Source organism: Aulonocara sp. 'chitande type north' Nkhata Bay, linkage group LG8, assembly GCF_057382095.1.
Source record: "Aulonocara sp. 'chitande type north' Nkhata Bay isolate Kocher_YH1m ecotype deep benthic linkage group LG8, A_spYH_male_GT1.1, whole genome shotgun sequence".
NCBI classification, from domain to species: domain Eukaryota; kingdom Metazoa; phylum Chordata; class Actinopteri; order Cichliformes; family Cichlidae; genus Aulonocara; species Aulonocara sp. 'chitande type north' Nkhata Bay.
This window is the reverse complement of record NC_141351.1, coordinates 7,026,799-7,048,116: the sequence shown is the minus strand read 5'-3', so window position 1 is coordinate 7,048,116 and position 21,318 is coordinate 7,026,799. Positions and strand designations below refer to the sequence as shown.

The 21,318-nt window shown below is 40.0% G+C and overlaps 1 protein-coding gene across 1 annotated transcript; it reads left to right on the top strand.

Annotated features, from left to right (window-relative positions):
* Positions 1 to 18: 18 nt before the first annotated feature.
* On the top strand, positions 19 to 20,647 carry LOC147322995 (heparan sulfate glucosamine 3-O-sulfotransferase 6). The gene is made up of 2 exons (XM_086303061.1): positions 19 to 862; positions 19,035 to 20,647. Exons 1-2 carry the CDS (start codon positions 390 to 392, stop codon positions 19,675 to 19,677), a joined length of 1,116 nt encoding a protein of 371 aa, XP_086159187.1. The 5' UTR covers positions 19 to 389; the 3' UTR covers positions 19,678 to 20,647.
* Positions 20,648 to 21,318: the final 671 nt, after the last annotated feature.

Below are 21,318 nucleotides of genomic sequence, written 5' to 3'. Positions count from 1 at the left end.
ACACGGAAAGGATCGCTGAGGGTTTCCTACACAGCCGCTGCCAGGGAGCCGCAGGGGCGCACAGAAGACACGGAGAGCTGTGCGGCAGATTCAACCTGCTGAATCTGCGTTTTTATTTTGTGGATTTTTGCTCCAGTTGTTAAAGAAACTTTGTTTTGTTTGTTTGTTTTGTTTTGATGACGGCAGGATTCAGGGACAGTCACGGGGGGCGAGAGGGATAATAAGGAACATGTGGAGCTTTTGGATGCGCGGTGGACAAGTTTTGCGCCACTTGGACATGTGGCACAAAACAGGCGCTTTTTAAGCTGCTGTCACTTTGACTTTAGTATCCAACCCCCCTGATATGGCATGTTTCCTGCGTCGTGTCCCCGTGCTCAGGATTGCGACCCATGGGATGTAGTAAATGGAGAGCTGCGTTCAACTTTGGACACCTGAAGGTGCACTCCAAGCTGCCTGTCTTCTTTACCATGATTATTCTCTTCATTTACCTCTTTTACTGCCTCAACGGTTACTGCGAATCCCTGCCCAGACCCGTGTATGACCAGCGAAGTAATCTCCAAACCAAAATTATCTTTAAAGATGGGCAAGAAACGGAGCAGCTCGGCGCGTATAACGCGTCTCCGGTCTCGTTTGTCCGCGAACAGCTGTCGGACTTGACGAACAGTGATCCCCCGTCCAACAATATTTCTATAGCCAATAATTTTGGCAGCAAAAAATTCCCTCAGGCCATCATCATCGGGGTGAAGAAAGGTGGCACTCGGGCTCTCCTGGAGTTTTTGCGCATCCATCCAGACGTGCGAGCCGTGGGCGCTGAGCCGCACTTCTTCGATCGCTTCTACGAGAAGGGACTGGAATGGTACAGGTAAAGGCGTGTTTATTTTGTTTTCCTTTTTATTTTATTTTATTTTTTTATTGAAGGACTTATGAAATCTTTCATAAAAATCACGAGTTTCGTTCCAGCAGTCCTCAAACAGCAAAATGGGCAAACGGATACTGACCTTAAAATACTCAAGAAGTCTTTCTGTTTGTGGTGACTTCAAACTTCCGGAATATAAGTTTAAAAACACGCTTTCTCTTTCTTTACGTAAATGTGAATACCCCATTTATCCTTCGTTAATAATGTTGGTTCACGGACACATTTCCCCCACGAATTCGCATTTTAAAAACGCAAACATGTATTTTATGAAATATTCAGCTTCATAAAAGACATTTAAATACGACAGTGGTGTATTCATAACAGGTCATGTGCGGGAATTAAAAATCGAGCCCCTCTGTACGGGCCTGTACTATCAGTGCTCCCCTCCGGATTATATTGGATTGCTCTGTCATGGAAACTTGAACCAGATATGGCTTTTATCTTCAGTAGCTGCGGTTTTAATGTAGCTTGTCAGAGCAGTTTGATGTGGCAGACGCCTGATTAGGCAGATGTTAAATCAAAAGAAGAAGAAGGGGGGAAAAATTGTTCCTTTGGAATCTGTTTTGCCTTCAATCAGCAAAGAAATAAACATCAATAACTGGTTCAGTGGGAGGATTTTAAATTTTTATATATATATATATATATATATATATATATATATATATATATATATATATATATATATATATATATATATATGTGTGTGTGTGTGTGTGTGTGTGTGTGTGTGTGTGTGTGTGTGTGTGTGTGTTCAGGCTGAGGCCACATTTGAAATAAAGGTGATATATCCCAAGGGGGACTCACATACTGAAAATATGTGTTTGTGTCTCTTGTGTCTCTTCCTTGTTGCACTAAATATTGAAATAGGACTGCCTGACACATGATGTAACAATAACACAACAAATTCAACACACTCCCTCCTTATTAGTGCAAATAAAGTCTCTTTTAGTCCAGGCTGTAGTGAAAGAGGAGAGCTGAGGAGAGCTGAGCTCTTCTAACCTATTTCCTCACCTTTTCTCTCTTCATTAATATCTCTCAGCACCAATAAGATGCTCTGCTGATAGCTTGCAAGGATGGCAGCGTATTCAGTCCCCTGCCAATAAATTGCTGTTTATTGAGCTGACACACCGCCTGGCTAAGTGTCCATGCTGGTCCCCTGAGAGCCTTCGTCACTATCAGCCCCTGATCACACAGAGAGAGGGTGGGTTATTGTGGATGCTGGTGGTGTTGTTGATCTGATGGTGGCCCAGATTTCAAAGGACATATTTCTTTCGGTACAAGTTGCTCTTTCTACTGAATCAATGAAGCAGTTTTTTTTAATGATAGCACGCTCCAGAGAAAAATGTTAACATTTATCTTTTTTACTGTCTTTTAACAACATAGATGGACGTTACAGATCACCTCAAATTTGCAGAAGACAGAAAAAATCAAGAGTTAGTGTGCGGAGGAGGAAAGATGAGAGCCATTACAGAGGATCGGCAGAGTAAATGACAGTTTGATGAAGAGATGTGGAAAGGGTAGAGGTGAATGTGGAGGGGTGGCAGGTGTTGTCAATACACGACAGGTAATCAGCTGTTCGCTGGAAGGGTGCAATAACTGCTGAGTGACATCAGAGATCAAAGTATGCATGCACAAGTGTAGGCTGGCGTTTTTACCACTTAACAGTGGTACTGAATGCGGAAGAGGCTGGGGATTTCCTGCTAAATGCACGGTGCATGCATGATAACAAAGAGAAAGATGAACGATGGGGGAAGTTTTGTATGTGGGAAATGCTTCTCGGGGCAGTTTCAGTTTAAGATGTGAAGATAGGTTTATCGTCAGTGATGCTGAACTTTGGGACGATTAAAGCAAAGCACAGAAGTGGACTAGTTCAATCCCATAAAACCTTTAATTAGACAATAAAAATTCCAGCGCACACCAGAGTAAGGGACACTTTTATCGGCAGAGTGCAATAAAAATCTAGAAGTGAGTGAGCTGCGCTTTTATTGCAGTTTTATCTAAACAGATTTGCTCTCCATGCCAACAGGTGTGTCTTTGAATTGTCAGGTGCTGGTCCAGCAGATTCACATACACCCAATAATAAATAAAAAAAGCACGTTAAATGGTTAGGTGGCAAAAGGTGGTATCTGTAAATTTAAATACCAGCTGTGATCCTATCTTACAAATCTAGATTACGAACAGAGAACAGATAAAGACAGAGCTGACAGAGTAATAAGTATGTCTGAGAATCACAAACACAGACAGGGGATCACTGTGAATAGAGTCAGCAATAGATGGGTAATACAAAAAATGCTAAATTAACTGTTAAAGAAACAAACTGGAATTTTTAGCTCATTAACAGTGGAACACTGTTTCTGTTATTTTCAGTTAATATGTATATTTACTTAGTAATCAATTATTTAATCATCTTATTTTTCCTGGAATCCAAAAGTTGGGCTTGAAATTAATTGTTTTATTCACCCGTCCTCCGTAATCTCTAAATTATAATTAAATGCAGATTTCAGTTCAGTTTTTTCTATTTATTTTAAATCAATTAATTAATTGCTAAAGTGATAAAGATACACAGTAACCTTGATGAAAACCTCAAGCTTGCATTTTGATTTAAAGGTGAAGGTGAAACCTTTTTTGTTTGTTTTTTAATATCTTTTCCCTCTCACATGTTACCAAAGCCATGAGATAAGTGAGGTGCAAAACTAGACTAATCAGGTGGATTAGTGCTGCCGTTACAGCTATGCTGTGTTTGCTGACTATCTTCTAAAAAATCTTCTTTCTTTAGTGTTATTGGCTGCAGTCTGTTTGCTAAGAACCTATTTTTAAATGCACATTGCTGCGTAAGAGATGTAAAAAAAAAAAGAAAGAAAGAAAGAAAAGAAAATGTAAATGTCACGATTTGTAAGCCATTTGCCGGTGTCAGTGATGACAAAGCAAGACCTAACAGGATTAAATGTGGAGAGATCAGTGACCTTTACATGTTCTTTATACTTTCTGTTGATAGGAAAGTGACCTTACCCCTGTTCTTTTTAACACAGATGTGATGTAAAACATCTCTGTGTTTTTTGTCTCTCTTTTCTTTTCTCCTTTGAAGATATAATGAAATGTGTGTTTTTGCTCCATCCTAATCCGCTGACAGCTCTTGTCAACACTGCGCGAATTGGACCGGTGTAATGACAGGTCAGGCATTAACGTGGACAGCTCAGGGACATATGAAGGGGCTGAGATGAATTAGGCTCCTAGCTGCAGTTAAACAAGGCCTTATCGAGCATTAGTCAACACCCCTCCCATCCAGCCACCGCCTCGCCACGTAGCACTCATCCTTGATGAGAACTGCAGTCATCCTACACCTGAGTGCAACAGGGGACACTTATTGTGCCCAAGGGCTATAGTCCTCTGGCTTACAGACAATCACTGACTTATGTATCTACTTTTTTATTTTATGTGAGACAGATAGATGATCAAAGGAAGTGGAAGTAGTCCAGTGACTCCAAACAAGGCTTAGATCATACATTACTTAAAACTGGAGGGAGTACATGTTATACCATAGAGTTACTCAAGTATTGGGGGGGAGGGTGGGTGAAAAAGATTGTGGTTTAAACACATTGTAGAAATAATAAATAAGTAGAATCACATATAATAAATGCTACATAATGCATCAGAACTTTGTGGGATTAATGCCTCTGAATAAAGGATGATTGGTAATGCTAAGTAGCTAAAAGTAATATTAGTAAAATTAATATTAGGTTGAAAAATTATTTTTAATTTATTTACACAACATCACGCAAAGTTGGATACAGGTTAGCTAAGTAGCAAAAAGGCTAGATAACTAATGGATAAATTATTGTAACTATTATATCCAGGTAAAAAAATAAATAAATCGTTAAAATGATAAAATACAAGAAAAAAAATACATAACATCTGATACAAGTTTATTGGTACTAGAAATAAGTAAATAACTGAAATAAGTAAATAAACAATATCTAAAGTTTTTGGATAAACAGTTGGAATGACTAACGCATCTAAAGGTTTTTGCTAATGGTTGAAAAAGTGAGCCTAAGTCAAACTAACAAAATAAATAGCTAAACCTTCTGCCAGTCCAGGTGGTAGTAGTGCAAAAAAGTATTGTCAAATGATTTTATTTTATATTTTAAGGATATATCTTCTCAAATGTAAAAACTATTAAAAACTATGTTATGCAGAAGTACTGAGATCACTTAGCTTCTTTAGTTTTTTTGTGCAACTACACACAACTTTATCGTAGACATAATAGCCTTCTGAAAATATTATCTACAGCATAGGTGTCAAACTCTGGCCCGCGGGCCAAATTTGGCCCGCAGACTAATTACATTTGGCCCGCGAAGCCATACCAAATTACTATTAGAGCTGGCCTACTGGTATTATACAGCTAATGTATATATTGTTTAGTATTAAGTTTTGCTTGTTCCATATTCAGTTTTTCAGCAAAACGTGTTTGAGTCCATAAGAAAAGATTCATTCTTATATCTGGAGGAATAAATATATTACAATAAATATTAACGTTAGCCTGCGACTTTGTTCCAGTTTTGAATTTTGGCCCACTGTGTATTTCAGTTTGACACCCCTGATCTACAGCATAGGTACTTTAATAATGTAACCATTTATTGACATCAGCACATTTTCCCTGTATGCTACATTATAGTCTGTATAAAAAGTACATTTACTGTAGTATCTGGAGCTTATCTTATTAGCCATTATTAGCTATTTGCTAATTTGCCAACTGGTTTTATAACAGCTGTTAAATTACATTTTAATAAGTAAGGAAACGACTAGAGAAACACCCTTCAGCCATGTTTTGAGCATTGACGTTGTACAGTTTGTCCACCAGAGGGCACTTTTCAAATTCCTTGATGGCTATTGTGTTTAGAACGCCCTAAACAACAACTAGCTGCTCTTAGCAGAGCTGGACAGAGCATAGCAGTAGTAAATAAATATTTACATATACCAAACTTTGGGAAATCTTTTTATATTTGACGTTTCAAAGGAAATATTAACAGATATATCAGAATATCAAATACTTAAATTGCCAAATATCTGCAATTTATCTGTCTCAAAAATGCCAAATTTGTCGCACTCTTCTAATATTTTCTTTTCCCTCCTTCCTTTGATTTTCCTGCTTTTCTGCCTTTTCCATAATTCCAAATCTAATCTATTTTTGTAATAAAAAAATATGACTAATTAAGTGTAATTACAGCCTAAGTACCTAGTGATTCAAATATATCAATTTGAAACAGAACCGTAGCATATGAAGCCAACAAAATCATCTGAAATTGTGCTGGAAAGTATCACTTAGTATTCTCTGACAGAGCTCTTCATTTCAAAGTGTCTTTGAGCTCAGAGAGCCACGGCCCTGTCTTCAGCTGGTAACCAAGTAAAACACATGGACATCCTTAAAGGAAGCATTTGGCAAATTGTTTCAGAAAAAATGCTTATATGTGGAAAAGCCTTGGCTGTACCATCTACTGGAAACGATTCTGTGGCTTTGTGGTGGGGAATGGGGGTTCAGACAGCCATGGTGTGCAATGAGTGAGTGTGAGCATGTGTGTGAGCTTGGATCCATTCACACTGCTTCAGCTGTATACCTGATCTCCATCCACTTTCTTCTTCTTCTCCCCACCATTTCTTGATGCTATAAATATCTCGCAGATATAAATGTCATTTCCCCATATTGATCACCTAAAATACGTTCTTCCTATCGATTTCCTCCTCTCTGCCTTTATCACGCTGTTGCAGCAGAAATGAATTAACTTCTGAATATTCCATCTTGTTGACAAGAAGCTCGTACTCCCATCCGCAGCTGACATTTATGCCCCACAGTCTGAGTGTTGATGGAGTGGATTTATTGGCTTGTTCAGGTCACTCAAACTGTGTAATGTAAAGCCACTGGACACGCTCTCACTCCTTTTAGAGCCTCGTTCTCTTTATGCCTCCTCACAGTCACTACTTTTCTTTCTCTTTCCTTATCGACTCATTTCGTTTTCTTGTCGTAAAACCAAGGGAGCGTGTTGTATAATTCAGCTGAGGGTTAGATGCGCCACCTAGACAGTAATGTCCAGGTTGTATTTCCTGTTAGGGCACTCTACCAATCACATGGGATTCTCTGGTTGAATTTCTCAGTACTCACATTCTTGGAAGCTGCGTGTTACGGAGTGTTTTTTTAGAGTAAACAAGGACTGGGAGGGAAAGAGACACTTTCAATAAAGAATTCAGAAAAATAGGAAATGCAAAGAAAGGCAGCTTTCCTTGGAAGACAGGGTTCAGTGCTTTGGATGTTTGAAGCTGTATCACTACAAGAATAAACAAGTGGGTTCAAACCATTAACATTAGTAGCATCATCCAACATGTCTGTCAGAACTGACACACATGAGATTATTTACCTATATATAGAGAGATGTTATTATCAGAACGAGTACAAAATTCAGCTGGAAAAGCTTAAGCGCTGTAATTAAATGTGACTCAATCAAACTAGACTTGTTCTGGAGGAGGTATGGATTTTTACTTGGTCAAAAAAAGGCCTGATGTAGCCCTGTCATCAGTTTTTTGACAGCTCGTCACTGTTCGACCTTTCCCCCCGCCAGCACGCCATTTTCATCCAGTCAAATTTAATAGAAACAGATGACTGGTGAGAGATGAACAATGAAAGGATCACTGGGGAAAGTATGAAACTTACCACATTTCAATCACAGTTACAGAAAGAGAAAGTTTGTGTTGTTCATCGCTCAGACTGGTTTTTAATTCTTCTGTTTGGGGTTTTAATTCCAAACTGCTGTGCTGAGTATGGGCATTTTTAGTAAGACTCAAAGAAGAGGGGGCGTCGCTCTTGTTCTTCAGTCGCAGACTCATTGAAATCAGCCTCTCCTCGTTAAACAGACAGAGCAGACGAGGCAGCAGGAGACCTGCGAGATCAGGATGACTGATGAGCTGCCACAGACGACAAAATAATAATCCTATTTCTACCTCCTTCACCTTCATTTCCACCAAACCTCTTGCTTTATTTTTCCCCCCTTTACACTGTTATTAGTCTTTTTATATTAAATGAGCGTGCATGAGGAAAGATTGGGGGGGGGGGGGGGGGGGGGGGGGGGAGGTGTTTAAAAATAGTGCAAGATCTGCAGACGTAGCTTACTCATAAATGAAAAAGAGGAAATGAAAGAGGTGTGAGGAGAGAAACAAAACGAACGAGTCAATAACTATATAATAATGGTAACACTCGTCATATTGTGCATATGAATACACACACACACACACACACACATATATATATATATACTTATAAATTAGATGTAGGCTTTTACTTTTAAAAGGTTTTTACATTACATTTTTTAAAAATATACATGTTACAGTAACAATACAGCACACATTTTTATTTATTTCACTTAAATAAGCACCTATTATACTTATATGCTCCACTCACTCATAGGCCAGCAGCTACCCACTGCACTCATGGTGTCACAGCTTTGCTAATCTAACGTGAACGTTGATGACCGCTGCACGAACAAAAGGAGGGTAAACATACAAGACAAACAGCTTATTATTGCTTATTTGAGACCTTTATTTGATCATGTCGACCACACCTCTGGCCATTATGTTGTCTACTGTTTTTTAACAACCCCAGTTTACATTGGTGGACATTACTTTAAATATACCAGAGTTAGTCATAGGCTCATTTTGATCTGTAGCTCTTGGCCATATTTACTCATATTTGAGGAACTATGGTAAGCAAATTTGAAGCTGTGTACAGTTCTGGGATATAAGTACTGTTTTATATCCCTTTAAAATGAATATTTTTAACTCCAGTACATCGTCCATGTTAATGATGCAACACTGATATTCATTTAACCGTGATTAATAAATCTTTTTTTTTTCAATTTAACATTATGTTAAAAATTCGGTACTTTTTCTAACCACAAACTGGTGAATTATGTCTTCAACTTAATTTAATGTTTATATATTCATATTTGTTATTATATTTTTAATTTGATATATTTTCAATTATATATTTTTTGTATTTATTTTAATTTATTTTCATTATTTTAATAATTTTTTTTTAATTATTTTTTTATTTTATACGTTTACGTTTAACAACCCTAATGTATAGTAATAGTTAGTAAAACAGTTTGAATTCCAAAATGTTCAAAATGCTTGTTGTAAAAAACAACAGAAAAATATTTAAAATGTCTTTATATTCTTTTATACATTCGCCATCTTCTGGGGATTTTTAGTCAGCTCCACAATCTATAAAAGCTCAGACATTTAAGTCTCCTTTTAATTCTGCTTCCTCTACGATGTTTCCTGCTTTTCATTCATAGTTAATATTAATCCACAAATCCACACCAAATTTGCCACAAATGCTCTCACTGGAGAGGCAGGTAATTATTGACGGTTTGTGTATTTGTGTGTGGCTGCTGACCTCTCATTGGTGTCCATCTCTGTTTAATGTCTGACTGCCTGACGGGCTTGGGGGTGGGTGGGTCGTGAGAACCTGCAGCCACAGAAAAACACACTTTTCTTTGTCTGCTACAAAACCTTCCTAGAAAACTCCCCTAAACTGGAACTAACCAACTTAGAATAACTGGTTGATTGTTAGTGATGTCTGTGTGGGTTTTGAGAGGAAATTAGGTTAATTATGCCTGAAACTCTGGCAGAGAGAGCTACAGCTGAATTTGAGGACAAGCAAAACATCAAACAAGACACGGTGATGGGTGGAAATCTGGAAACCAACACCAGCTCCTGCTTCATGTTCATCCAAAAGCCTTCTGTGTCCTGAATGTTTGATGTCTGGACAAATGTAGCCAAAGCTTGCAAAGAGCCTGATAGATGCTACTAATGGCAGACCGCTGCAAGGATGGTTTCCAGTTGTAAAAGCCCAGTCTCTGCCAGCAGTAATTTCCGTTTTTCAGCTTAAGACAGTGCTAACAATGAGCTGAGAAACCACAGGGATGAAGGCTGCAACTGCTCGGAAGTGGGTTTCCACGATCGTACAGTATCGAGTGTTCTTATTGGTCGGGACCTGGGGAGTTGCCAGGCAAGCAAAAGTCCATATTGAGTCAATTATAGCGTTGCTGAGGTGTGTTTGTCCCACATGTGTATGTACTCATTTAGAGGAGCTGTTTAATTAGTGGAAGCGTGTGTTCCCTGGTTCTAGTGCACGGTCAAAGGGAAGGGTAAACATTACAGCATGTACCTCTTTGCACATGTTTAATATTTAACTGGACTAACTGGGCCGAGGGCAAACTAACAGCAAGTCAAGAGGCAATAAACAGCAATTTATCTGTTTGCTATAATGGGTCATATTTGTGGTATAAAATTATAATTACTGTTATTATAGATTTGTCAAGCTGTAAAAATGATATACATTTTGCCGTATGGTTTTAATATATTTATATCAAATTTTTTCATTATTTTTATAGTGAACATAGTGACTAGAAATGCTCATATTCATTATTATGTCCAAAACAGGCTTATACATGAACTGTAGACGTGCACTGTTTGATTGAATTATTGTCATTCAGTCAATAGGCCAAACAGTGCACATCAGTCAAGAGCAAATAATAATATAAATATATATACGTAGTATAGATAACATAGTAATAACATAATTATAACTGCTTTTTTTTGGTTGTTGTTTTATTTTGTAATTTGTGGTCTTTTTTGTACATTAGTGATTTCTACTTCCTGTCTTTGACTTCCCTATATTGTGATTTTTTTGTCCCACCTTCAGTTGCATTAGTATCACCTGTGTTTAATGTACCACACCTGTTCCCGCCTCCCACTTGCTCGCTCATCTGGTTCTCATTACACTCAAATTTTCCAGCAGTTTCTTTTTTCCCCCTCTTGTAGCGTTCTTCTTTTGTTTTTTTCTCATGTTTCTACACAATTTGGTTCGCTCTTGCTCTTGAGTCGTGTGTTTGTGTCCTCTTCCTCTGGATATTCTTTGATAAAGTACCAAACATTCTCATATGAGTAAGTGGTGTTAGGGCAGTTCATTGAGTATTTGCTTAATCCAAAGAAACTTCTCTCATGCTCACATGCATTCCCAAGTGTTGACATCTTACTGCCAGCCTAATTATACAACTGCAGCGTCCTGTGATGTCGGTGAGATCGTGACATTGTGACATCACCGGGGTTACATTTGAGAAGGGAGGAAATGGAAGAGTCCCTCGCTTTCTCCACCCACTCTATCTGGCCGTATTCATCCTGCATTCGGGAGATGGGGAAAGGCAGGGCGGGGCCCCTTAAAGGCCCCCTGGCTAGCTGCTCGGAGATAAAGCCCCACAAGCGGGCCGCTGTGGGCCCCGGCAGGAGCACAACAGTAGATTTTCCCACTTGATAAGTCAAGCAGGGTGGGAGCAATCAGGGGAAGTGCCATGCACGTGCAAACACACACACAGTTATTTAAACTCACTTGTACGGGCACAAAAAAGTAGACTCACACGCCCAGACATTCATGAGGGTTTCCGTATTTAGTGCTTTCTGTCATTACGGGCTGTTCTGTTATCAGTAAGATCTTATCACCACATCCTTTCTTCCTGATCTTCATTCTGTCTTCTTTAAGAGATTTACGAGTGTAGTATTTTCCAAAATGTTAAGCTACTCCCCCAAAAATATAATGTGTTATAAAAAGGCAGAAGTTCAATATAAAACACATTCATTCAGTGCAGTCGGTTTCCACCGAATGCTACAGCTTAGTGGTTTTATTGAAATTCACACATAGGTTTGACAACAAAACCATGCCGAGCTTCCTCTTTCATTATCTGCTCAGATCTTTTTTCAGGGGAAACTCTGACTGCTCCTCGCTCGCTCGCTCACTCACCGCTCTCAGGCCTTGAGATGTGTCTATTAACTGTTACGCCTCTATTTTTCCCCTCAGCTAGACGCATTCTTCAGCTCTTTCCTACCGACCTACCCCAGTGATGCAAACCTCCTCGGTAAAAATACTCATCGCCACCCTGGTGCGTCAGCCAGACAGCAACCTTCAGAGCGTGTAATAGTCTGCCACACACACGCAAAAACACACACGTACACAACTGAAGGGAGCGTAACATGATCTGTGATGGATTTATGTCACACAGATATTGTGTAAGACTCTTGTGCCAACCTATAACATAGCACAGATGTCCAAGAAGCATTAAAAACACTGAATACGCGTCCAGTAAGCAGGCGTAAATTCTTATAGGTCCTAACAGAGACAGTAACTTTTGCATTGTAAGTGCTTTTTGACCACTTCTTACCAATACTTCATACTAAAGCTATTTTAACTTAGAAGCTCATTGTCTGATTACGGTCAGCCCGTCAATTAATTTTTAATGCTAGGAATTCTTACATACTGCTGGGAAGTATTAACAAAATGTAATATAAAATTAAATATCACTGCCTGGAATATTTTAAAGGTCTTACATTTTTAATGAACGCTGCGTAAACCCTGTAGGGTGTCGTCTTTGAATTAAAAAAAGCCTCTTGAATTGCATTTAGACACACAAGAATCCCACATTCAGTTTCCTTTTGTTATTATTATTATTGATCAAATCTATTTTTGGCAGCCAAAGAAGTAAAGGAGAAGATGTGCAAGATTTCTTGTATTTATACAAGGCACTGGGTACATTTAAATAAAGATAAGCAGCCAAAAACATCATCCAACTAACGCAATGGCCCGACTCCAACAGACACAAAGTGAAGCATTACTTTAGCTCCCCTTTTATTGAGTTGCTTACAGTCCCTGCTGACTAATCAGCCCACAGAAACTTCTCAGCCCTGTATTTGCCGACAGTAATGACAACCCTCTCCCTCCACGCAGCAGCTTTTACAGATCTTTGAACACGCAGGCTAACTGTATCCGTCTTCAGACGTCCCTCTGTAGTGGTTTGAGGATGTCAGTGTGTTTTAAAATCCCTTCACACATGTCAAATGCATTCATAACATTCTCACTTTGAAGGATACAGTAGAGGCCGAGGGGAAGCTTTGAAGTTGTTAAAAAAAAAAAGGGGGATCAGGAGTGGAAGAAAGGAGGTGAGGCGAGAAAAAATGTCGGAGATAGAGGAAGGAAACGCAACACATACGAGAGAGTCTGCTCGTGATGACATGTTGCATTACATGATCTCCGTGATCCCCGGTGGTCTCGCTCCGTGAAACGCAACCATCTGCCCCTGACCTTCGGGGTGGAAGAGTCCATTTCCGTGCAGCGCAGGCTGGTGGGGATTAAGAGGGTCCGGGGATCTGGCCTCAGGCCCGGCAGAACCTGTATGGATCACAGCTTTCAGAGCTCCGAACCCTGGGACCAGAGGGAAACTTCCTAAACCAGAAACACTTCCCTCATCTCCGCCATGCGCACACACATCCAACACGCGCACACAAACTAAGAACTTCATTGCTCCCAGATGTGGGTCCATCCTGTGGAGGGCATGTTCAGATGGTTACAGTGTGCACATGTGTGCGCTGTGTTTATATATGTGTGTGTAAGGAGAAGGCAGACAGAGCAAGATGGGTTGTGCACAAACAGAAATGGAAATGGCCGGGGAATGTGCTTACCACTGGAAAAGTGATAATAAGCATTCACAGTACCTTACCTTACCAAACCGCTTTTTTAAAAACAAATAAGGCGTTGAGGTTGCAAAAAGTGGTATGAATGTGCATAATCTTTGCTGGGTATTAGAAAGAAAATAGATATATCAATTTAATCTACAATTTAGTACATGGGATATTTTCCTTTTGCTTTTATAAAAGAAGATCAAACTCTGTAGTGTTAGCTACGAGAAGTCCCGCCTTATATTCCGTAATGATCAAACTGTAGAAAAACTTTATCCTCCATTCATCATAATCTGTTTGTCAAGTAGCCCCTGCTTTTCTCTTGCCTTTGAGGGCAGCACAAACTACTAAACTGATGTGTGCTCATTTTCTGTTGATAAATAAAAGCCCACAAGTTTGCAGCCATTTAAACAGTCTCTAATAAACCTCAGCCCACCCACACAGACCACAAGCTAAACGTGTGTGCGAAAGAGAGAGTGTGTGTGTGCGAAAGAGACAGTGTGTGTGCCTGGATGCATTTGTATGCACAGATAAACGCACATCAGCATACTATCGGACCAAACCGCATTCCTGCTCCAGATGCTGATGGGAGAGGTGTGATGAAAACAAACATCAGGTTGCTAGGTCGCCCTAAACTCTCTCTGGCACCATTTCATACACACACACCAGTTGTGATCAGATAAAAAGAACAAACATTTTGATTTTCTTCTCATCTTCATGAGATAATGGGAGATTAGATGAGATGCCCCTGTTTTGTGCTTTCTCGCTGCTGCTTTTCTTCTCTCCATCTGTGGCTCTCGCCTTTTGTTTTTTTAGACTCACAATCGCTGATCTTCTTCTTCTTCTTCCTCTTCTTCTTCTCTCAGCTGTAATCCACCCTTACCGGCAGTCCCTTTCCTCCCCCCACCCTGTGTTCCATCACTGTGTGGCCTAAAAATGTAAACACGACGTCAATAGAAGCCCCTCTGTGCCTCAAACAGGTTACTGTGGCGTTCATTAGCCTGACTGAAATGAAACATCCATTTAGTGCTGCAGCACACTCACGAAATAGTTCAAACATGCTGGAAACTCAGAAAAATACAATTAAAAAAAGAGGGGGAGGGGGTATCGATGGTGTTAATATCAGTTTTTCCAGTGTCAGGCTGATTCCTGTGACAGTAATATTAATGGGCCAGAAAATATGATAATTAAAGGATGCGACTATTCTTTTTTCTCAGCTGGAAATACTCGCTGAATCGATCGCACATGTTTTTCCGATGGGATTTCAGGAATCATATTGGAAAAAGTGGGTGACACAGGTAGGCAAGGATGGATAAGGAGAAGTAAATTTACCAAAACAGCATCGTCTTCTTCCACTTCTTTCGGCTGCTCCCTTTATGGGTCATCTGCGTCCATCTCACTCTATCCCTAACATCCTCTCCTCTTTCACTACAGAGTTCTTCTTCTTTTCCTCCTGCTCTTCAGCTCCACATTCAGCATCCTTTGCCCAGTATATCCACCATCCCTCCTCCTCCAGTCATTTCCTCAGAAGTAATTATTTCTAATCTGTCCCATCCTGGTCTTCTTCAACTTCTGTCTTTCTCTCAGTGCTCCTTTCTCCAAACTATCTCACTACCATGTTGTAAACCTTCCCTGTTGCTCCTGCTGCTATCCTTCTGTCACAAATCACCTACTTTTTGCTCTGTCCATTGCTTTGTGTGGATGAGTCCAAGTATTTAATTATTTTTTTTATTTTTATTTTTAATTATTTAATTATCCTCCGTCATTACTTGTACTCATTGGATCGTCACTGTTACACCTGTCTCTCTCTCATTCACATACATGTATTCTACAAAAACACTCTGAGCTTCTCAATACTTCCCCATCAACACTCTCAAAGCAAACATCACATCTGTAGTGCTCTCTCAGCATCTTCTTAACCTAGCTTCAACAACTTTTGCCCATACTGTATGTGAGAGTGCAGTTTCCTCTGAAAGGCAGAGCTCTTAAACTTTCCTGGGATACAAACGAGGTCTTCAGCTTCTTTTTTTCTGGGACTCAGATCCATAAAAACTATATTGCCACTTATATCATGTGGTCACCAGAAATAAACTCGCGACCGACATGCTTAGAAACGTCTGAGCTATAGGTTGTAGCTTACACTACGCCCTAATGGAGAGAGGACTCATGGGAACAGCATCGTTTTTTTTTCCTTTAGGTATTTGTTGTACATTTCACAATTTTGTTTTGCCTCAGCCCCCATAATCCGAGTCAGACATTTCTTATGAATGCCATAAGTTGTGTATTTGGTGTTACCCTCAGAGTTTCATGCCAGGGGACATGCCGGAGTTGGAGCCGAGTGTGTGTGTTGGATCAGAGAAAGAGGGAGAGAGAGAGAAATGGAGTCTCCATCACCACACACCAGAGCCCCAGTAAGCCCCTCACTTGCAGACCAACCACGAAGACTCCGACCCAACCGCCACCACATGCCTGCTGAGGAGGGAAGGGGGGAAGCATGGAAATTAGCTGAGGGATCTTTCACAGTTGCAACACTGGCATTCTTCTCCACTTGGATTTCTATAACACAAACTGCTGCCTGCGATTTGAATCTCCTTTGCAAACCAGTGCGTTTTGTTGTTTTTTTTAGGAGAGGGAAAATTGGCAGAATATTTTTCACAACGGAGGTTATTAGATTCCATTTTGGTGTTACGGTAGCATTTGAATGAAGTAAACGATACGAGACAAATAGGTTTTCCTTTCCCTCCCATTTCCCCCCGATTTATATACAATCTGTTCTGGCAGGTTATGGAGACTCTCAGTCAAACACAGGCTTCGGTCAGGGTTTGTTGAACTTTTTGAGGTATGTCCTCTCAGTCTGAGTCATCTAAGTAGGGGTAAAGATCAAGAGGAAGAGGGCAGCCCTTTTTTTTTTTTTTAAAGCCAAAGTGTCCCCAGAATACCCCAAGTACTGATAATAACAAGCAGGGAGCCAAAGGCAATAACAGGATTGGACCAGAAGACATGGTGAGCCCTATTATAGGATACCTTTGGGCTGTATGCAGTCCGCAAGTATAACTGCTGCAGTAGTATAATTGAAATGTAGAAATGCAGTTACACCACCACAGCCCAAATAGTCCATAAATTAAATAACAATCCCAGTTTATCGTTTGGATCTTATTTTTGTTAGTTATTACTTTGCTTGAGTTTGATAGCATGGATTGATCGATAAAATAAAAGGAATCTGTCCAAATCCAGCTCCCAGTAATTTGTGAAAGACTTGCGTCTGTTAGGCATATTGGTGCAAAGGTAATGAACCAAAAAGCCATTTGCACCAACACAAATTATTTTATTTTAGGCCACAAGGTGGTCATATCATGTCAGTTTTAACCCTGTAAATCCTGAAACATTAAATTTAGCCATAAATTTTACATTTTAAAAATTTTTTGTGTTTTTTGAACATTCTAAAAAAACTTAAAGCAAAAATTAATCAAATATTAATTTCTATATATTAGTTTTAATTTGTATCATATTTGCAACATCTTATGCAATTGATTTAGATTTTTTTAAAGTCAGAAATTCATGCATCAAATATGAGATACTTGGTGATGGAGGGTTAAAATGTTACTTTAAGCTTCCTGCAAAGACAAATATTAGACATTAAAGTTAGAGGATATAGTAAAGGTTATTTCACCAATGCCCCAAGCCTCATCAGTTGACTGGCCTGGGGTTAAAGTTACTTTTTCATTCGTACCTCATTCTACACAATCTACATTTGCAAAGTCAACTTTCTTTGACTGCGTTCAGGCGTGGTTGAGTTTTCTGTGCCACTGCCTGCTTGGAGGTGAGGTGGGCTCTGGCATGGTTCAGCTGTATTGGCATACACATGTTGTGTGATTGCTGATTGGGCCTAAATTACAACTAAAAATCAGCGTGACACTGTGCATGAGGACAGTGTGTTGCCGTGCCTAGACGCTGCCGAAATAAGTCACAAAGCAAGTCTAATCATAAGTTTTTGTTCTGCTGAAGCATCCTTCTTTAAAATAAACTGTCACGTCATAAAGATGTGGCAGCAATGGCGAGCAGGAGGTCAGTCCACTCGGGCGGGGATAATGGAAATAGAGAGCAAAGAGGAGTGGACTGAAATATGGGGAGCAAAAGAGACAAACTGAAGCATACTTCATAATGTACTTCAATGTCAAAGAGTGGGCACGGTGCAGAGTTACTGTGACTTTCATTTTGTTGCCTCTTGACAGTAACTTCTTCATCACATTGCATTTCATTCCAAGTCAGAGAAAAACAAACGCATGCCATTTCTACCCTCGGGTTAAACTGTGAGCCGACGTTTTAAATTTCACAGCGGTGCAAATTAATTTCAAATAATATTTCATATTACATATTTTGACTGGCTTTGACTATAAAGCCTAAATATGCATGAAACCAACAGCAGAGTCATATTGGAGCTTTTCTAGATTATCTAAACCCTTAAAGTGTGTGTTTGTCCAAATAACTTGACTATCTGACCATGTTCTTTCTAAGAGTCTTCTCACATTCCCGAATGTGAGCAATAGACCATTTTCTGGAAAAAAAACATTTAGCCATTGCAGAAAAGGCACACATGTAAATAATAAAAGATTAATGACAGTTGAATTCCATTTAGCAGCTTCAGTTTCGGGGCCCTGGTACCGGCGCGATACTCTTTCTGCTGTCCTGTCTCGGCTTGCTGAGAAAAGCCACAACAGAGCACCGTCAGTAATTAGTAACACCTGTGGTTTCCTAATGTGACAGGTCAAAGTGTCTGCTGTTGAAAAATGCCCGCTTGGCGAGTGAATGCAGTGTTTTTGATTAGCAAAGATGGCCAAACTGCAAATATAACATTTTACTCAAGTAGTAATCTAAACTAAATTTCTGGAGGAACTTCCTCGTGATTGCTGGAAGCTTTTGTAGTTAGCATGCAGCTGTTTTAGTCGACAGCAGCCGGTAGACCGACAGCTGGCAGTGTGTTTGCAATTCAAAGCAAGCAGTACGAGATAATGAAAGTTAGCTAGGTAACAGTTAGCTGCTATACTTTTGATTTCCAGGTGTCAGTGAGAGCAGTGCTGTAAGAAATGCTAGTGGTATTACAGCAGTGTGGCTATTACTTCAGGCCAGCCGGACATTCTCCCATCATCGAGGAACACAGGAGCAAGAGCAGCGGTTATGAGCTTGTTTAGAAGGAGGCCGCGGATGAGATGAGGAAATTACTTTTCTGAGGTTAGCATAGCCTCGCGGTTTTCCTACAGTAGCCGTTCAGTAGCTCCCTCCCAGACTAAACTCACATGGTCACTCCATCAGTGCCAGCAGCTAATGCCATGTTTATCTCTTTCTAATCACCGATTTATCCCTCTAATTACAAACCGAAATCAAAAAGCCTCGAAGGCAAGTGAGGCATCGTCAAAGGAATGTGCTGGAAATATTAAGGGAATGTATCATTTCTCTAATATGTACTCTTAATATGTGAGCTCTCAGTAACTACAGTGTAGTGGGGTTTTTTGGGGGGGCTTTTCGACTGTGTTAAATGGCTTTTTCTCTCTTTCTCTCTTTCATCCAGGAACCTGATGCCTCGTACTCTGGAAGGCCAGATAACCATGGAGAAAACGCCGAGCTACTTCATCACCAAAGAAGCTCCTCGGCGCGTCTTCTCCATGAGCCGCCACACCAGGCTTATCGTGGTGGTTCGGGACCCTGTGACGCGCGCTGTTTCCGATTACACGCAGACTCTGTCCAAATCTCCCGGGCTTCCATCCTTTCAGAACCTGGCTTTTCGTAACGCCACCACAGGCCTCATCGACACGTCTTGGAGCGCTGTACGCATCGGCATCTACGCCAAGCACCTAGAGAACTGGCTGCGCTACTTTCCAATGTCGCGCTTCCTGTTTGTCAGCGGCGAACGCCTTGTAACAGACCCGGCGGGTGAAATGGGTCGGGTCCAGGACTTCCTAGGGCTCAAGCGCGTGGTCACAGATAAGCACTTCTACTTCAACCAGACCAAAGGTTTCCCCTGCCTAAAGAAGCCTGAGGGGAGCAGCAGGCCTCGCTGCCTGGGGAAGTCAAAGGGGAGGCCCCATCCACAGATACCCTCTGAAGTCCTGCTCAGGCTCAGAGACTTCTACAGACCTTTTAATCTTAAATTTTACCAAATGACTGGCCACGACTTTGGCTGGGACCAAATGGCAACTCACCAAAGCTCTTAAAAACTGCCACCACTATTCACCAACAGTTAAACACAGGCAGGGATACTGTGTGTTCTTTGTCGCCAAAGGTTCTACTCTGTATAACTTGCCTTTTGTTTTTCATTTATTAAAGTATGATACCTGAATGCCAATGCACAAAGGAGCCTTCACCTGGCTTTATAACAACCATGCTAACAAAGTTTAGAAAACTTCAATTCTTTGAAGCACTTGAGCAAGCATTTTCGACAAAGTCTTGTGCAAATGGCTTGTTTTGTGCTCATACAGACAAGCAGAAGGCAAACTAAAGCATAATGCCTATTTACTTAAATCAGGATTTCAAGCACTTGACACCCCAAGTTAAGCTGCCATTGCTATCCAAAACACTGACAATGGGAGATGTTCACAAAGTTAAACCAAAAAGAAAAAGAGATTCGATGGGTGAACAAAGCCATGAGAAACCAAACGACAGTAACTGATACGCAATGGTGCAATCACAATAAATGCAAATGGTTTGAGACACAAGTTGATCATTCAGAAATAGTTACACTAAATCAACATAAATAACAGTTCAACTCTGGTTATATACACTTACAAAAAGTCTAAAGTTTGTTTTATGGACTATCATTTCATTTTTTTAAATACAAGATGTAGCAAAGATGATATATAGCTGGTTCTGATGAAAAAAGGTTAGAGAGGGAAACCAGCCATGGTCAACTACAAGCTGTAAATTTGCAGTTATTTATGTCATTAATGCAATGAGTGCATTGTTAAAGACTGGAGAGGAACATTTACAGCCAGTAAACCAGTGACTGTTTTTCCACTTTGTTTGATTAACAACTACCCTGTCACATGGTACAGTACTTACATGTAACTGTGTATTTCTAAAAGTCTAATTTATAAGGTGGCACAGTGTTGTTGAGATGTTTTCTCTGAAACTTTTGTATTTGAAATTCTGCTGGAAATTCTGACTAAATATTTTGTTCTGAAACAAGCATTTGGGTCATTTTTTGCAATTTATTTCTGAGAAGTATTCGGATCAAACTCTTTGTATTCATTCCAGACATGCCGAGTTTGCTGCTGCCAAGACTACAACATACATCTGCGGGGCAGATGATTTGCTGGTTCCTGGACAAGATGTACGAGACTCGTGATGACTAGAAAAGAACGCGTAATTAATCGGTGTTGTGTTATTGCAAGAGATGATGTAGGAATGACCCCATTCCTTTACATCATATGAAATTGTAAAGACTATTTGTTTAATATTTCATCCTGAAAGAAAAAGCAGCTTTAAAATGAGATTGGCACTTCAGCAGTCATGATCTCACACCACAGCTAGCCTCTGTTCCACATCCATCACAGCTACTGTAAAGTACTATGCAAAAAGTCTTGAGCTGCACCACGGAAATAGGTGCAGCTGTTTATTGAAATATATGAATACATAAATGGGAATATAGTATCCATGCAGACATCTATCCATTTTGTTGTGCCTATTCAAACAAAAATAGATTATACAAGGCAAAAACAGTATGATCATCTTTATTCTTCAACACAGTTTGATCTCTCTTAGGCAATATTTTTTTGTCGTTTCTTAAAGTAGTGTTTAGGAATCGTTCTCCGGGCTTCTTGAAGGACATTTAAAGCTTTTCTTTAGATGTCGGCGGC